This window comes from Nanorana parkeri, unplaced genomic scaffold (assembly GCF_000935625.1).
Source record: "Nanorana parkeri isolate BGI_ZX_2015 unplaced genomic scaffold, ASM93562v1 scaffold23, whole genome shotgun sequence".
Taxonomy (NCBI): domain Eukaryota; kingdom Metazoa; phylum Chordata; class Amphibia; order Anura; family Dicroglossidae; genus Nanorana; species Nanorana parkeri.
This window is the reverse complement of record NW_017306291.1, coordinates 2,671,519-2,685,293: the sequence shown is the minus strand read 5'-3', so window position 1 is coordinate 2,685,293 and position 13,775 is coordinate 2,671,519. Positions and strand designations below refer to the sequence as shown.

At 42.3% G+C, this 13,775-nt stretch overlaps 1 protein-coding gene across 1 annotated transcript in view; it reads left to right on the top strand.

The window, feature by feature from the left end:
* LOC108793058 (macrophage mannose receptor 1-like) overlaps positions 1–13,775 on the top strand; it is a 70,312-nt gene that overhangs the window by 37,792 nt on the left and 18,745 nt on the right. Inside the window, 5 exon segments of the mRNA XM_018563982.1 lie at positions 2,512–2,675; positions 4,348–4,415; positions 5,481–5,581; positions 6,250–6,392; positions 8,576–8,690. Coding sequence (XP_018419484.1) covers positions 2,512–2,675; positions 4,348–4,415; positions 5,481–5,581; positions 6,250–6,392; positions 8,576–8,690 — 591 coding nt within the window.

The window sequence follows — 13,775 nt, the reverse complement described above, 5'->3', positions numbered from 1 at the left end:
TGCTGATCTCCGTCCGGGCTGTGAATGCAGAAGTGATGTGTATTACATCACTTCCGCATTCACCTGTCAGTCATCTGGCTGCTATAGCCAGAGAAAAGAAGCTGATGAAGCAGATCTCTGCTTCATCAGCTTCTTTTGGGGTCCACAGGTGACAATAGGGGTCCTAGAGACCCCTAATGTCTCCATAAAGAGGACCTGTCAGTGTGCCTTTGCTATTATATAGGGGGATTTTATATATAGGTCTTTTTACCCGACATGACCCTGTCTTTTATATTTTACCAAAAAATTGGGTAATAATAAATGTTTTATCATTTAATATAGGGGAAACTGTTTTTTTTTTTTAATCTTGAATTTTTCCTTAATATAGTAAAAAATAAAAGAAAGCTCTATCTGTCCCCAAAAAAGGGTATAAAATTAATTTCAGTACAGCGTTGCATGACGGAATAAATGTCAGTCAAAGTACCGCAGCGCTGAATACTGAAAAATGGCCTGGATGGGAAGGGGGTTTAACACCGCGGATGTCAACTGGTTAAATCAGGGAAGATGGCTGATTCCAGGTTTTTATTAGCCCTTTCACAGTGATCTGTCCCAATGGAAAGTCTCAGGACTGAAATTTGGGGATTGTGTTTATCTGATAAGCTTCATTAACATACAATGTACTAGCCACCTCTGAATGGACTTGATCCCTCACCCATCACAGTCACTCCTAACACTTCAAAGAAATAGGAGCACAAAGACATTTTAACCCTTAAAACTCAAACCCAAGTCAAAACAATAAACTGCAAAGAGGCATTTTTTTTAGCTTATGTTATGTGTAGAGCGAGTCCATTAAAAACAGATCCCTTTCTGTTGTTTCTAATGGATCAGAGGGCCAAGAAACATCTTCCCGCCAAAAATAAACTGATAGGGGTTTGCCCTTCTACAAAACATGAACACTGGCTGTTCATACTCTTTAAAGAGCAAATCCAGCAATTTTTTTAATAAAATGGGTGCCTGGTTAGAACCTCTGACAGGTTTCTATCACTGCCTGTATCCCTATAGACATACACAGTAATTAACAAAACCTTTGTAAAAAAAAAAAAAGAGTTTGCCTTTATGTGTAGAAGTTGTTTGACATGGAAAGGCAGCCACTGCCAAATATGCCCACATATCATTGTCATAAGATGTCATAAGATGGGGTTACATGCAAATCCATTGGCATCACTAGATACTTTAAAACCACCATAAACTGATGACATGTTCTCCAGTAACTTTTGAATATTTCACATTGGGGTCAGTGGATACTTCACATTTGGGTTGGCAGAGCCTGTACAGACCTAACAGAACAAGCAATACTATTCATAAGGTTAAACTGGACTCTTAGCAGATACAACCGTCACACAATAATGCAGTTCTGTAATCAATAATACATCATTTTTTTAAAATGTAAGCAGTGTAAGTATCTACATTGACCCTTCCTGACACTCTCTTCTTGCAGTTCACATACAGCAGAGGTGAAATGTGAGAACAAGAAACAGTACAAGGGGCCAATCAGTTCACATTTTCCCCAAAACAATGAGGAGATAGCAGAGTAACAGAGAAATTAATTAATCACTGTGCTGCTTCTTCTTTCATTGTCCAGCCACAAGCTGGGGGCGGGTCCAGAAGTCCAGATTGACCCGGATTTAGAGGAAGTGGGTTGAATGATGTTGGCCAATAGATCAAGGACATTCAGTGGCAAAAAAATATTGCTGGAAATTCTCTGGACTGAAGTTAGATATTGGAGTAATTTGTTTTTTATTTGATCATTTCATTCCTATCATATCATATTAATTTTTTCTTGTTTTATAAAGGAGTTCTGCTTTCATTATTTGACCTCCTTGCTTTAGGCCGGGTTCACACCTGGGCGTTTTACAGTGCTGATCGATGCGCTGTAAAACGCTCAAACAGTGAAGTCCCATACTTCCCTATGGGGATGGTTCCCACCTGGGCGTATTTCAGCCCGTGGAAACTTGCTGAAAAACGCCCTACGCCCAAACAAGTACAGGAGCTTCTTTGGGGCTTTTTTCCGTGCGTTTCCATTGGTATTCCCGAGTGTGGCTCGGGGTTAACAAAGCGGTAACCCCGAGCCACACTCGGGAATACAGCGTAGGACTTACCTTGTCCGCGATCCCCCCTGTGTCCTCCGGCGGCTGCCGACCTCCGGGTTCCGTCCCTTGCGAGCGTCCGCGTTGCAAGGGGGCGGAGCCGGCGGGAAGTTTGAAAGTTAGATTTTTTTTTTTAAAATAGAGAAAATAAGGAAAAAAATTCCTACCGCCAGTGAAACGCGCGTTTCACTGAATGGAAAAACGTGCTAAAAAACGCAAAAAAAGGAGCTGAAAAACTAGCAGAAAAAATACGCCTAGGTGTGAACCCAGCCTTACAGTGTCACAGCATGTTATAATCCTGGCTAAGACATTTCTAGAAGTTACGTTATTGCTTTTACTCTTGTGTTGTTTTGAATCTATTTTTTTTTTCCTTTCTGTCTGACAGAGTATAACGTGACCACTGATGGTTGGCTGATCAAAGGTGACAGGCAGTATTATGTGGGCAAGGATCGGATGCCTATGGATAAGGCACACAATTTCTGCAGGACAAATTATGGTGACCTGGTTACGATCAATGACGAAGAAGAAAGGAGATTTCTGTGGCAATATGTAAGTACTCTTCTGTATGAAATGTTTGAACACTTTTAAGAATCCCAGTAATTTTGCAGCTGAATGGTTCCCAAATCCTGGACCTTGGAGCATATAATACTTACCTACCCCTCACTCCCCTACTCTTCCGTTGACTGTTGGCTGTGAAGAGAGGAAGCCTTCTCTAAGCTAGAAGTTGATCCATGTAAGAGTTTACACAAGGCTGAGGACTCTTCCTGCCCCTGTGTGACTGTCCTGGTGGCTCATTGACCAGTTGGAAGCCCCAACACTGATACACATGAGAAAGGGCAGTAAGTCTCATGAATCCCCACACCTATAAGAACCTGCTAGCAGTGAATAGAGGGGCAGAGAATGAAGGTACATTTTTGCAGGAGGGGACTGAACATTAAAGTGAACATGTTTGTAAATAGGGTGCATCCTCTTTAAAAATGATTGAATTCTGTTTTAAAATGATAGCTGAATGCTGTAATATACAGATGGACAAATGTCCAGCATACTTTTGCTGTGCGAATTGCATAGCAAATCCTTTATAAATAGACCCTTAAAGTGCAACTCCAGGGAACAAAAAGTTTTTTCTTGCACTGGGGCTGCCCCCGCACTGCAAGCGTTAACTGCTCATTTATGTGCGGGGACAAGAAAAGCAGCTTTACTTACCTGATACCCACTCCCCCGGAAGTCACTGCTCACCTTGACTCCCCATTTGCTCTGGCTGTCCCTTGGCATCCTCACATACATTGTAAGGCCGTGGAACATAAATTGTACTTGATGACATCAGTGGTTCTTAAACTGCCAGAGCAAAGGGCAGCAAAGCTGCGGGGACTGGTCTAGTAGCTTGGAGGGAGCCAGTAGGAGCGGAGATTGGGAAAGTAAAACAGCTCTTCCTGTCCCCTGGGCATAAACGAGCAGTTAATCCTTTGCAGTGTGGGGAAAGACCCACTGCAAGGGAAATCTTTTAATTTCCCTGGAGTTGGGCTGTTTGCCTGGACCTCTTTACTTAATGAACTGGTTAAGTAGTCAAAAGGCATGCTTGCCAATTTGCTCCTGGCACAGACAGAAAGCTGTTCAGAAGGTTATGGGGGTTCGAATCCTCACCCCTTGGGATACAAGTACCTAAATTAGGAAGTAGTATACTTCACTAAAAGGTATAATACCTCCTAAATAAAGCAGTGATGTCACATGGCAGCATCTGCTGTGTGACTCCGCTGGCCTAATAGGAAGGACCACCTTGCTTTTTTGAGTGGAGGCCCAGTGCCACTCAAATCTGCCAATAATTAACCATAATTGCCCTTTGGACCACCTTTAACAAGTTCATGAAGATACTGTGGAATATAATACTTGCTTAACTGTATAATGGTGGAAGGCTCAGGGTACAATACGGAGGTCATTATTGGAAGCTCTTTCCCCCCCTAGGGAACCCCCTACATTACCTTATTCTCTGATGATTGTCTCATCTTGATACTTGATTTTCAGTGTAGTTCATGAGCCTGTAAGTTAAATGAAAAATCAATTTAATTAAGATTTTCTTTTCTTTTAATATTTCCATTTGTTTGGAACTCCTAGCCCTCCTACCCACTAGTATCCCTTTATTGTGTTATTTAAGCTTATTTTCAGTAATTGGCTTTCTTCCACTAGCTTTGCAAAATTCTTATCTGCATTGTTCTTTTTCCTCTAGATTTTAAAGAACAGGAGGAGTGACTCATATTACATTGGAATGCTTTTATCCTTGGATAAGCAATTTAAGTAGGTGCCTACAACCTACACAAGTTTGTATTTTGCTGAGATATACTGTTTGTTTTTATTGGTTGTTTGATATCTAAGGCTAGTCAGTCTGAGTCTATGGTGTTTGAATGCCTTTATTAGACAATGACTGGAGAATTGAGAAATGTAGGAGCGTCCCAGTTGGGGATGATAGGATCTCCCCATGCTTAGATGAGCTTCGTATTTGCACTTTCTGTATTTTGGCACTTTCCAGCTCATGTCAAAAATACTGATCAGTGAGAGGAGAGCAGTATTATAGTTATAGGTCTATTTAAAGGAAGCCATGATACTTAGGAAATGCATTTACCTAAAAGTTTTTGTTATGTAACATCTAGTAGGCTTGTTGTCCTATGTTTACTGTGGTATTTGTAGATGTTTCAACCAAATGTTCTGTTGGATGACTATCTCTATAGTTCCAGCTACTGAAGTAAATAGGTAGCCTAGTGTGTCCTAGAAGTTTAAAAGTGGTCTTAGCCGACAGCTATCACTGTGCACAAAGCAATATTTTTTGCACCAGCAGCTGTGCTGTGCCACTATGGTGCTGGGATGGTACCTTTTGCCATTCACAGGTTCAGCACAGGGTAAAGGCTATGCTGATGTAGGGATTAGGTAAGTGTTATGTGCTAAGTAAAAGGTTGGGTAAGTGTTAGAGATAGGCTATGTATTAGATTTGCTTTAGGGGCTAGTTTAGGGTTTAAGTTAGTGTTAAGGGCTAGTTTAGGGGTTAGGTTAGTTTTAGGGGCTAGGCTAGAGGGTAGTTTAGTGTTAGGGGCTAGGATAGGGCTTAGGACAGTGTTAGAGAATAGTTTAATGGCCAGGTTAGTGTTACAGTTAAAGATTGTGACACGTGCAAGGTTAATCTAGTCCTGAGACATTAATATTTAAAGAAATATCTTAATGAGGAGTTTGCTTTTAAGTAAGCTTATCTCTTTGAATGTATTTTAGTTATATGAATATATAGACAGTATTATACCTCAGTAGCAGCATGGGACAGTGTCAAATTTGTCAGGAATCTGACATATAAAATATACCTTTTGTGCTCTTTAGATGGATGGACGGCTCTCCTATTGATTATGTGGCATGGGCAGTAAATGAACCCAACTTTTCTAACAATGATGAGAATTGTGTGGAGATGTTCAGATCCATAGGTACAGTATTTGTTTTATGTATAAATTATTAAATCCACATGGTTTTAAACTATTATCGTTTGCAGTAAAATCCTACCCTGACTCTAAAGTATGGGTAGCTGTTTAAAAATGTACTTGTATTCCCTGAAAGGGTCATTCTAAACAAAAGTGCTGGTTTAGTTATAAGCTGAGTGTGATGGGCTGAGTCAGCTCCAGGTGACTTGTTTAACTTGGAAGTTCCAAAATGGAGATTTTCCTGCCATAATTCCCAAATTTGTTCTTGTACACCTGGGCGTTCTGGGTGTTCTTACCCACCTTTGTCACTTTGTCAGTCACTATAGAGCACGGGTGACTGCTCATTTGCTAAAGTTATATGCAGATCTGGGCTTTTACTGTAAAAGTAATGCTTGACCCAGTTCTTCCAACCTCCAAGCTCATCTGTTGGTTTGTAAGGTCATCCATTGCGTTAAAGCAGTCGTTGGGAGACTCAAGCAGCAGGGCCAACCTCAACCTCAAACCCAGATTTTACATATAACCACAGCTGCCTAATTTATAGATCTACCTATCATTTAGACACCGGAGGTAACCCCTGCCAATGAATTCATTAAGTTTAAAGTTTCCATGTTATTTTAAACGGGCATTTTCTTTTATTGTTTAACTACCAGTAATTCCTTTTAACTTTTTAACAGGACTCTGGAACGACGTAAACTGTGGTACTTCATCCTCATATATTTGCGAAAGAAAAACCAATAACATCAACACAACATTTGCTCCAACTGTCCCTGCACCAAGGGGCGGATGCCCAGCAGGATGGCTGGCATTTGGAGGGAAGGTAATCTGCATGACAATTATTACTTTTTCTTGCAATGGCATGAAAGCAAACAATGGAGCAGTCATTGCAACTGCATGCAGGCACTTACTCATGGGGGAGGTCTTCTTGGCTCCCTTTTCTGAATACCAGCTCCCTCAATTCTGTCTTTAAGAATTTTGACAGTTAGTATAGGAAAATATTAAAGGAGAAGTATTGGGAGAATAAAATGTATTCTTTCCAATGCTTAGAGGCGGACTCTGGTACTGCAAGGTTTTTTTCCATCAAAGAAGCAAACTGTGAGCCCAGGAAAAACATGGAAAGGATTCTAAAGTTCCAACTTATTGCTCCAAAACACAATGCAGAATAGTAATATACAATGTATCATGTTTACCTTAAAGGAGAACTATGAGATGAGTGATTTCCACTCACCTCATAGTTCTAGCCGACCTGTGACAATGAGACTGTCACAGGTCGGCTCAGTAGATGGGGAGGTGAGCGAACACATACCGGCGTTCGCTCACCTCTCGATCCTGTCACGGCTCTCTGCCATGACAGGGGGAGGGGCTGGATTCCCCTCTCCCCGCTCCGATCTGCCAGCGCTGACTGGCGGAACGGACAGGGGATGGGGCGGGTATAGCTGGCTCTGCCTCTAGATAGGCAGAGCCAGCTATCACTCACGCAGCTGGGCGGATCCCGTCATTTACATCGGGATCCGCTCCGGCTGTGGCGTCTCAGTATACCGCGAGCTTTAGCTCGCAGTATACTGAGCTTAGGGTAACGGGAGGACGCTAGTTTGTGTCCTCCCGTTACCCTAAGGAGAACTATGGGGAAAAACACTGACCCCATAGTTCTCCTTTAATATGAAAAAATAGAGAGAAAAAAATAAAAATATCTACTTTAACCCTTTCGCTGCCAAGCCCTCCAAAATACTTTTAACCTCAGTTGACCACACCATTTTTGCAATTTTTCCCATTGTTTTGATTCTCTACTGCTGCATTACTAGCGTTTGTAAAAGACCACCCAAACCATGTGCTGTATTTTCTGAAAGCACAGGCCCAGTAAAATGAAAAGATGGTGCTACTAATTTTGTAGCTCCTGTGATAATTGCGCATTGTTATCAAATCAATATTACACCGTTAAAAATACACAATTAAATTGTTAAAAGCACTAAAATCAGTATCAGTGCACAAAATTCTTTCTCAAACTAAATCTAAAAGATAAAACTGTATTGATTTAATAAATAACTAATATGTGTACATTTTAAATTGGTACATTTAAATTGGTTAAAAAAATGAAGTAACGCAAAATTGTAAATAAGCGACTTATGTTAAAAATCATTTGTGCGCTGTGCTGGTGTGTGTGCTGTTATAAAATGATACAGGGATACATTTAATCACAACAGAGCATGTCACAACATTTGTTGCCACGTGCTGCCACAGTTAAATGAATGTTATTTTGAAAAGAAAAAATCAAGCACTGCAATGTGTTCTAACAACATGTGCATGGCGTAGACCACGATATGGTAAACACGGTTGCATGTCTATATTGTATGTGTGTGTGTGTATGTGTGTGTGTGCGGTGGGGGGGTTGGATTTTATTTTTGTATATTTTTTTATTTATTTCTTTATTATTATTTATTTCTTTATTATTAAAAAAAAATTCTACTGTTGGGGGGGATATTAGGGGTTAAACAGACCCTTGACATTTACCTTTTGAAATAGAAAAAGAAATTGAGGACACATAATCACAGATATTTACCGATCCTCCACTCAGTCACACAAAGAGATGCTGTCATCCTGAAACTTCCCGCTCGTCGCTTGATGCTCTCCTGCCACTCTGCCATCCTGATAAGGGTCTCCCTCTCCGCCTCAGCTGCTGATGACAGCTATTATTTTAAAAGGGACCATTGGGGGAAACGTTCTGATATAAGTTCATGGTCGCTAAAGTGACCATGAGCTTATAGCAGAAGGGAGAAAGCCACCGACGTATGGCATGCTGAGCTGGCCAGCTGGGAACAGTTGTATTCTGCCGTAAGCCTTATGTTGGTGGCAGCAAAAGGGTTAAGTATATTTAATGGCCAAACTCTTTTTTCATTTTGTATGGAGTAGGGGAGGAATTTTTATGCCATCTGTGTCTCATTAGGGAGATTTTCCTGCACACGTATACCTTAATACAGTAGGCTAAAGGCACATTTTCTGTTTTAGTGTTATAGAATATTTGACAAAGAGGGGGATGATTTGGTGAACTGGCAAGACGGAAGGTCAGCATGTCAAAAGTTGGAAGGAAATCTGGCAAGCATACATGATGACTTGGTACAAGGTAATAAAGACGTGTTTGTGTTTACAGAATATGCCTCCCTATGCACTCCACATGTTCATACAGGCCCCTCATATCACAAAAAAATATGTGGATATTATCAAAAGGGTTTAGCCTAGAGGAAACTGTTGTAGCTATAACATTAGTTGCTTCATATAAATGCTTCAATTTGTACTTCAGTCCAATATATCTTTATTAATATACATCTAAAGCCAAAACTTATTTTAGTTGTGTATAGCTTGGATATAATAAAACTCCTGTCAGGGGGTTCTGTCACAGAAACAGCAATTCAGTTGAAAACAAAATTAGAAAGTTGTCACTAGAACAGGAATAGAGGGGACACCTTCCATTGGGGACACCTGTTCTGGCGTCAACTGTCCATGAGGGGATCTTTCTATGCTTTGTACTTTGTAGGCATTTCCCCTTACTTTCTGTTGTGTCTTTGGGCAGGAAGTGAAGGGAAAACTCCCCAATAAGACAGAGATAGAAAATAATCAATTTCTATCATATTCTATCCAAAAACGTTACTAAAAGCAAACAAAAACGTAGCTAACTATAATCTCTCTCTCCTATATGAGGAGCTGCTGTAGGCAAAACATATGGCCAGACAAGACAGACAGCAAAGTGTCTATCAGAACATAGGGAAATAGGGAAATCTTACAAAAGGAATATACTGTATGTTCCCATGACCACTGTCTAAGAGAGGATTTCACTTGTATTGGAATGATATCCTCTCACTTCTTGTTGAGTCTACAGGAGTCCCTAATAAGATACAGATGTAGAAAAAAAATGACAGTGGTTTAACCCTCCTCTACTCATTCCAAAATGGACAAAAAGTTTTGACTCTAGATATACTTTAATGATGATGTCCTTTTGTACAAGCTCCACCCCTCGTGCCATAATTATGTTGGCAAAAACACTACTAGAATGAGCTACTGGAGGCAGGCCTATCTTTTATCTCTACAGCTCACCAGACAAAATGATCTGCAACTGTAGTGAGTCTTCTGAATTGTCTCAAAATCCCCAGAACCTCCTTCCTCCTATAGTTTACTTGCTGAATTGAGCCACAGATGGCCAGAGTTGACTGGAAGAAAAAAAGAAAGGATGAAAAATGTTTTCACAAATAGTAAATTCTAAGACTTAGTTATGCTCCCACTAACCTGGCTGCCCTAGACACTGGCCCACGAGTTGCATTATGGTAAATGCAGTTTTCAAAAGAGAGGAGGAGGGCCCCCCCCCCCCTTTCTTAGATTTTTGTTGCTGTTTCTTTGTCCATACTGGAGCTGAAAAGAACATCCTCCATGAAGGATCAAGTTGTGGTGAAAAAACCTGACCGGAGGTCATACCTCTCCCTTTCTGAATTGTGTCCTCTCCACCCTCTTACACAGGCCCGGATTCCCCACAAGGCAACCGAGGCCCGGTCTCGGGGCGTCAGGGCGCAGAGGGGTGGCAGCGTCTGTGGAATCCCCCGACGCCCGGAACATGTAGTTCCAGGCGCCGGACGGTAAGTTGCTTTCTACATTTAGCCCTGCTTTCGGAAATCAGTGCTAAATGTAGCGTGAGGAAGCCGGCGGTTGTTCCCCCCCCGCTCCCCTCTGCACTTACCTCTCTCTGTAGCGTGAGGAGTCTGTCTCCTCACTGACAGCCGATGCGGTGAGCAGAGCGTCAGGGTTAAAAGTAACCCTGCCGCTCCGTGTGCACAGTGAGAGGGGAGAGCTGTGCTCTTCCTCTCTCACTTGTCACAGGAGTTCAAGCACAGTGCTGTGCTAGAACTCCTGTATTGGAGGTAACGGGGTCAGTAAAGAGAACCTGTCACCTCCAAATGCTGTCACGCAGGTGCTTGTTAGCTTCTGTGTGATAGCAATAAAGTTAAGTGAAAAAAAATGTATTCCAATTTTTTATGAAAGAAATATAAATAAAAAGTAAGTAGAAACTAATAAGTAATTATTAACCGCTTGAAGACCAGGTGTTTACACCCCCTTCCTGGCCAGGCCATTATTCAGTATTCAGCGCTACAGTACTTTGACTGACATTTATTCCGTCATGCAACGCTGTACTGAAATTAATTTTATACCATTTTTTGGGGATAGATAGAGCTTTCTTTTGGTGGTATTTAATCACCACTGCGGGTTTTATTTTTTACCATATTTAGGAAAAATTAGTGAAAGATGTGATTTTTTTTTTTTATTACATTATGTTAGGAAACAATTATTATTACCCAATTTTATTGGTAGAATATAAAAGATGAGGTCAGGTTGGGTAAATAGACACTGACCATGTTAACATTAAAAATTGCGCGCACCCGCGAAATCGCAAAAACGGCAATACCCAAAATTGACCATAGCTGACGCTTTAAAGGAGAACTATGAGGTAAGTGCTTTTCACTCACCTCATAGTTCTAGCCGACCTGTGACAATGAGACTGTCACAGGTCGGCTCAGTAGATCGGGAAGTGAGCGAACACATACCGGCGTTCGCTCACCTCTTAATCCTGTCACGGCTCTCTGCTGTGACAGGGGAGGGGCTGGATTTCCCCCTCCCCGCTCCGATCCGCCAGCGCTGACTGGTGGAACGGACAGGGGAGAGGGCGGGTACAGCTGGCTCTGCCTCTAGATAGGCAGAGCCAGCTGTCAGTCACGCAGCGGGGCGGATCCTGGCACAATTGTCGGGATCCGCTGCAGCTGCGGCGTCTCAGTATACCGCGAGCTACAGCTCGCGGTATACTGAGCTTAGGGTGACGGGAGGACGCTAGTTTGTGTCCTCCCATTACCCTAAGGAGAACTATGGGGAAAAGCCTTAACCCCATAGTTCTCCTTTAAAAGCATTTACAGCTCTTCTGTTTAGTGTTATAAGTGATTAATGACCCTAGAATTATTGCTCTCACTGCGACGTTCGCGGCAATATGTAACATGTGTGGTGTAATGGGCGCAATCGTCGTTTTCGCAGGTATGCGCACCTGACGCATGTTTGCATGCGTGTATGTATGGGTGGACACTTTAACTCTTGCCGTCCGCCCATTGAGAAAAAACAGACGGACGGCAGACTCCCATTCGCGGGTTGCCGTCTCCAGATGGCATTTTTTTCTTGCTCGCACGCGCCCTCTAGCGCACGGGCAGAAAAAAACCCATCTGTTCTGCACAGCCGTTACCGGCTGTTTCACATACAAACGATCAGCGGCTCTATAGGCACCGACCGGTTGTATGGGGTGATTTGATCGCCCGCCCGACCACCTACCCCACGAGTGCTGCCGCTGCCGCTCCTGACCCCTCACCTTCAATCCCAGGATCCGGTAGCCCATCTGCGGCCCGGGACCGGCTCGGGAGGGCATCAGGAGGAAGAGGGAGGGAGTTCAGCTCCTTGCTGATCTCCCTCCGTACTGTGAATGCCGAAGTGATGTGTATTACATCACTTCGGCATTCACCTGTCAGTCATCTGGCTGCTATAGCAAGAGAAAAGAAGCTAATGAAGCAGATCTCTGCTTCATCAGCTTCTTTTGGGGTCCCCAGGTGACATAAAGGGTCCTAGAGACCCCTAATGTCTCCATAAAGAGGACCTGTCAGTGTGCCTTTGCTATTATATAGGGGGATTGTTATCCCCCCATATAATAGCAATAACAATAAGTGGAAAAAAATATATATATAAATAAAAAAAGTTAAAAATAAATAAAAGTCACATATAATTTTTTTTTTTTAAAAACCCAAAATTTTTAAGTCCCCCACCCCCACGTTTACGCACGTAAACGTAAATATGCGTCAGATGAGTCAGCGCGTGAAAACGACAATTGCGCTACACACATTACATATCGCCGCGAACGTCGGAGTGAGAGCAATAATTTTAGGGCCATCAATCACTGGGTATTGTAGTTCTTTGAGGTTTCGCACATGCGCGTAATTTTAAGGCTTGACATGTTTGGTGTCTTTTACCCCGACGTGAACCCTTCTCCTATATTTTACCAAAAAATTGGGTAACAATAAATGTTTTATAATTTAATATAGGGGAAACAGTTTTTTTTTTAATTTTTCTGTAATTTCTCCTGAATATAGTAAAAAATAAAAACCCCAGTGGTGATTAAATACCACCAAAAGAAAGCTCTATCTGTCCCCAAAAAATTGTATAGAATTCATTTCAGTACAGCGTTGCATGACGGAATGAATGTCAGTCAAAGTACCGCCGCGCTGAATACTGAAAAATGGCCTGGATGGGAAGGGGGTTTAAGACTGCGGACTTCAAGTAGTTGAACAAAAAAAAAAAAAGTTTTAATTCTTTTTTATGTGTAACTTAAAAACATTTTTGAGAAACTTTTATTTTTTTTCCTATTTTTTTTTCACTTAACTTTATTGCTATCAGATAGTGGGCTAAGAAACCCCCTTATGTGATAGCAAAAGAAGTGACAGGTCCTCTTTATGGAGACATCAGGGGCCTCCAAGATCCCTAATGTCACCTAGGACACCCCTGAAGAAGCTGATGAAGCAGAGATCTGCTTCATCAGCTTCTCTCCAGGTATGGCTATGTAAATGACTATATGTTATCTCTGCACTGTCATCTCTGAGCCTGACGAAGGGGACCCTGTGTGGCCACGAAAGCGCTTGCCAGTGAGAGACAGCATCTGTCAATAAATGAGCATCTAATTGCTGTTATTATCGTTGTTGGAGTGCTGGTGACATCTTCCTTTTTGAAGCTGGTGAGTGACACGAGAATGCGGAAGTGATGTAATATACATCACGTCCGCATTCTGACACCGGAGAGGGGACTGGAGGGAGATCGTGTACCGACTTCCCTCTGATCCCCTGTCAGAGAGGCACTATACTGGTCCCAGGTTTGCACCATGCACACCGGAGCCGGGGCCAGCGTGACAACGGGAGGGGGGGCTGCGGAGGGAGGGGGGGACACGGGCCGGAAGCTTATACAAGCAATCGCTTGTATGTTAACAGGCATTGTTGCCTGTTTTTAAATGTTGTGTCTTTCCTGCTCGCGCGCGAAGCACGGCGTGCCCGAGTGGGCGGGGCTAACAGGCCGTATATACACGGACTGTTACATCTAGGAAGCTAGATTAAAAAGGGGATTAAAAAGTATAAAATAATAAGAATTT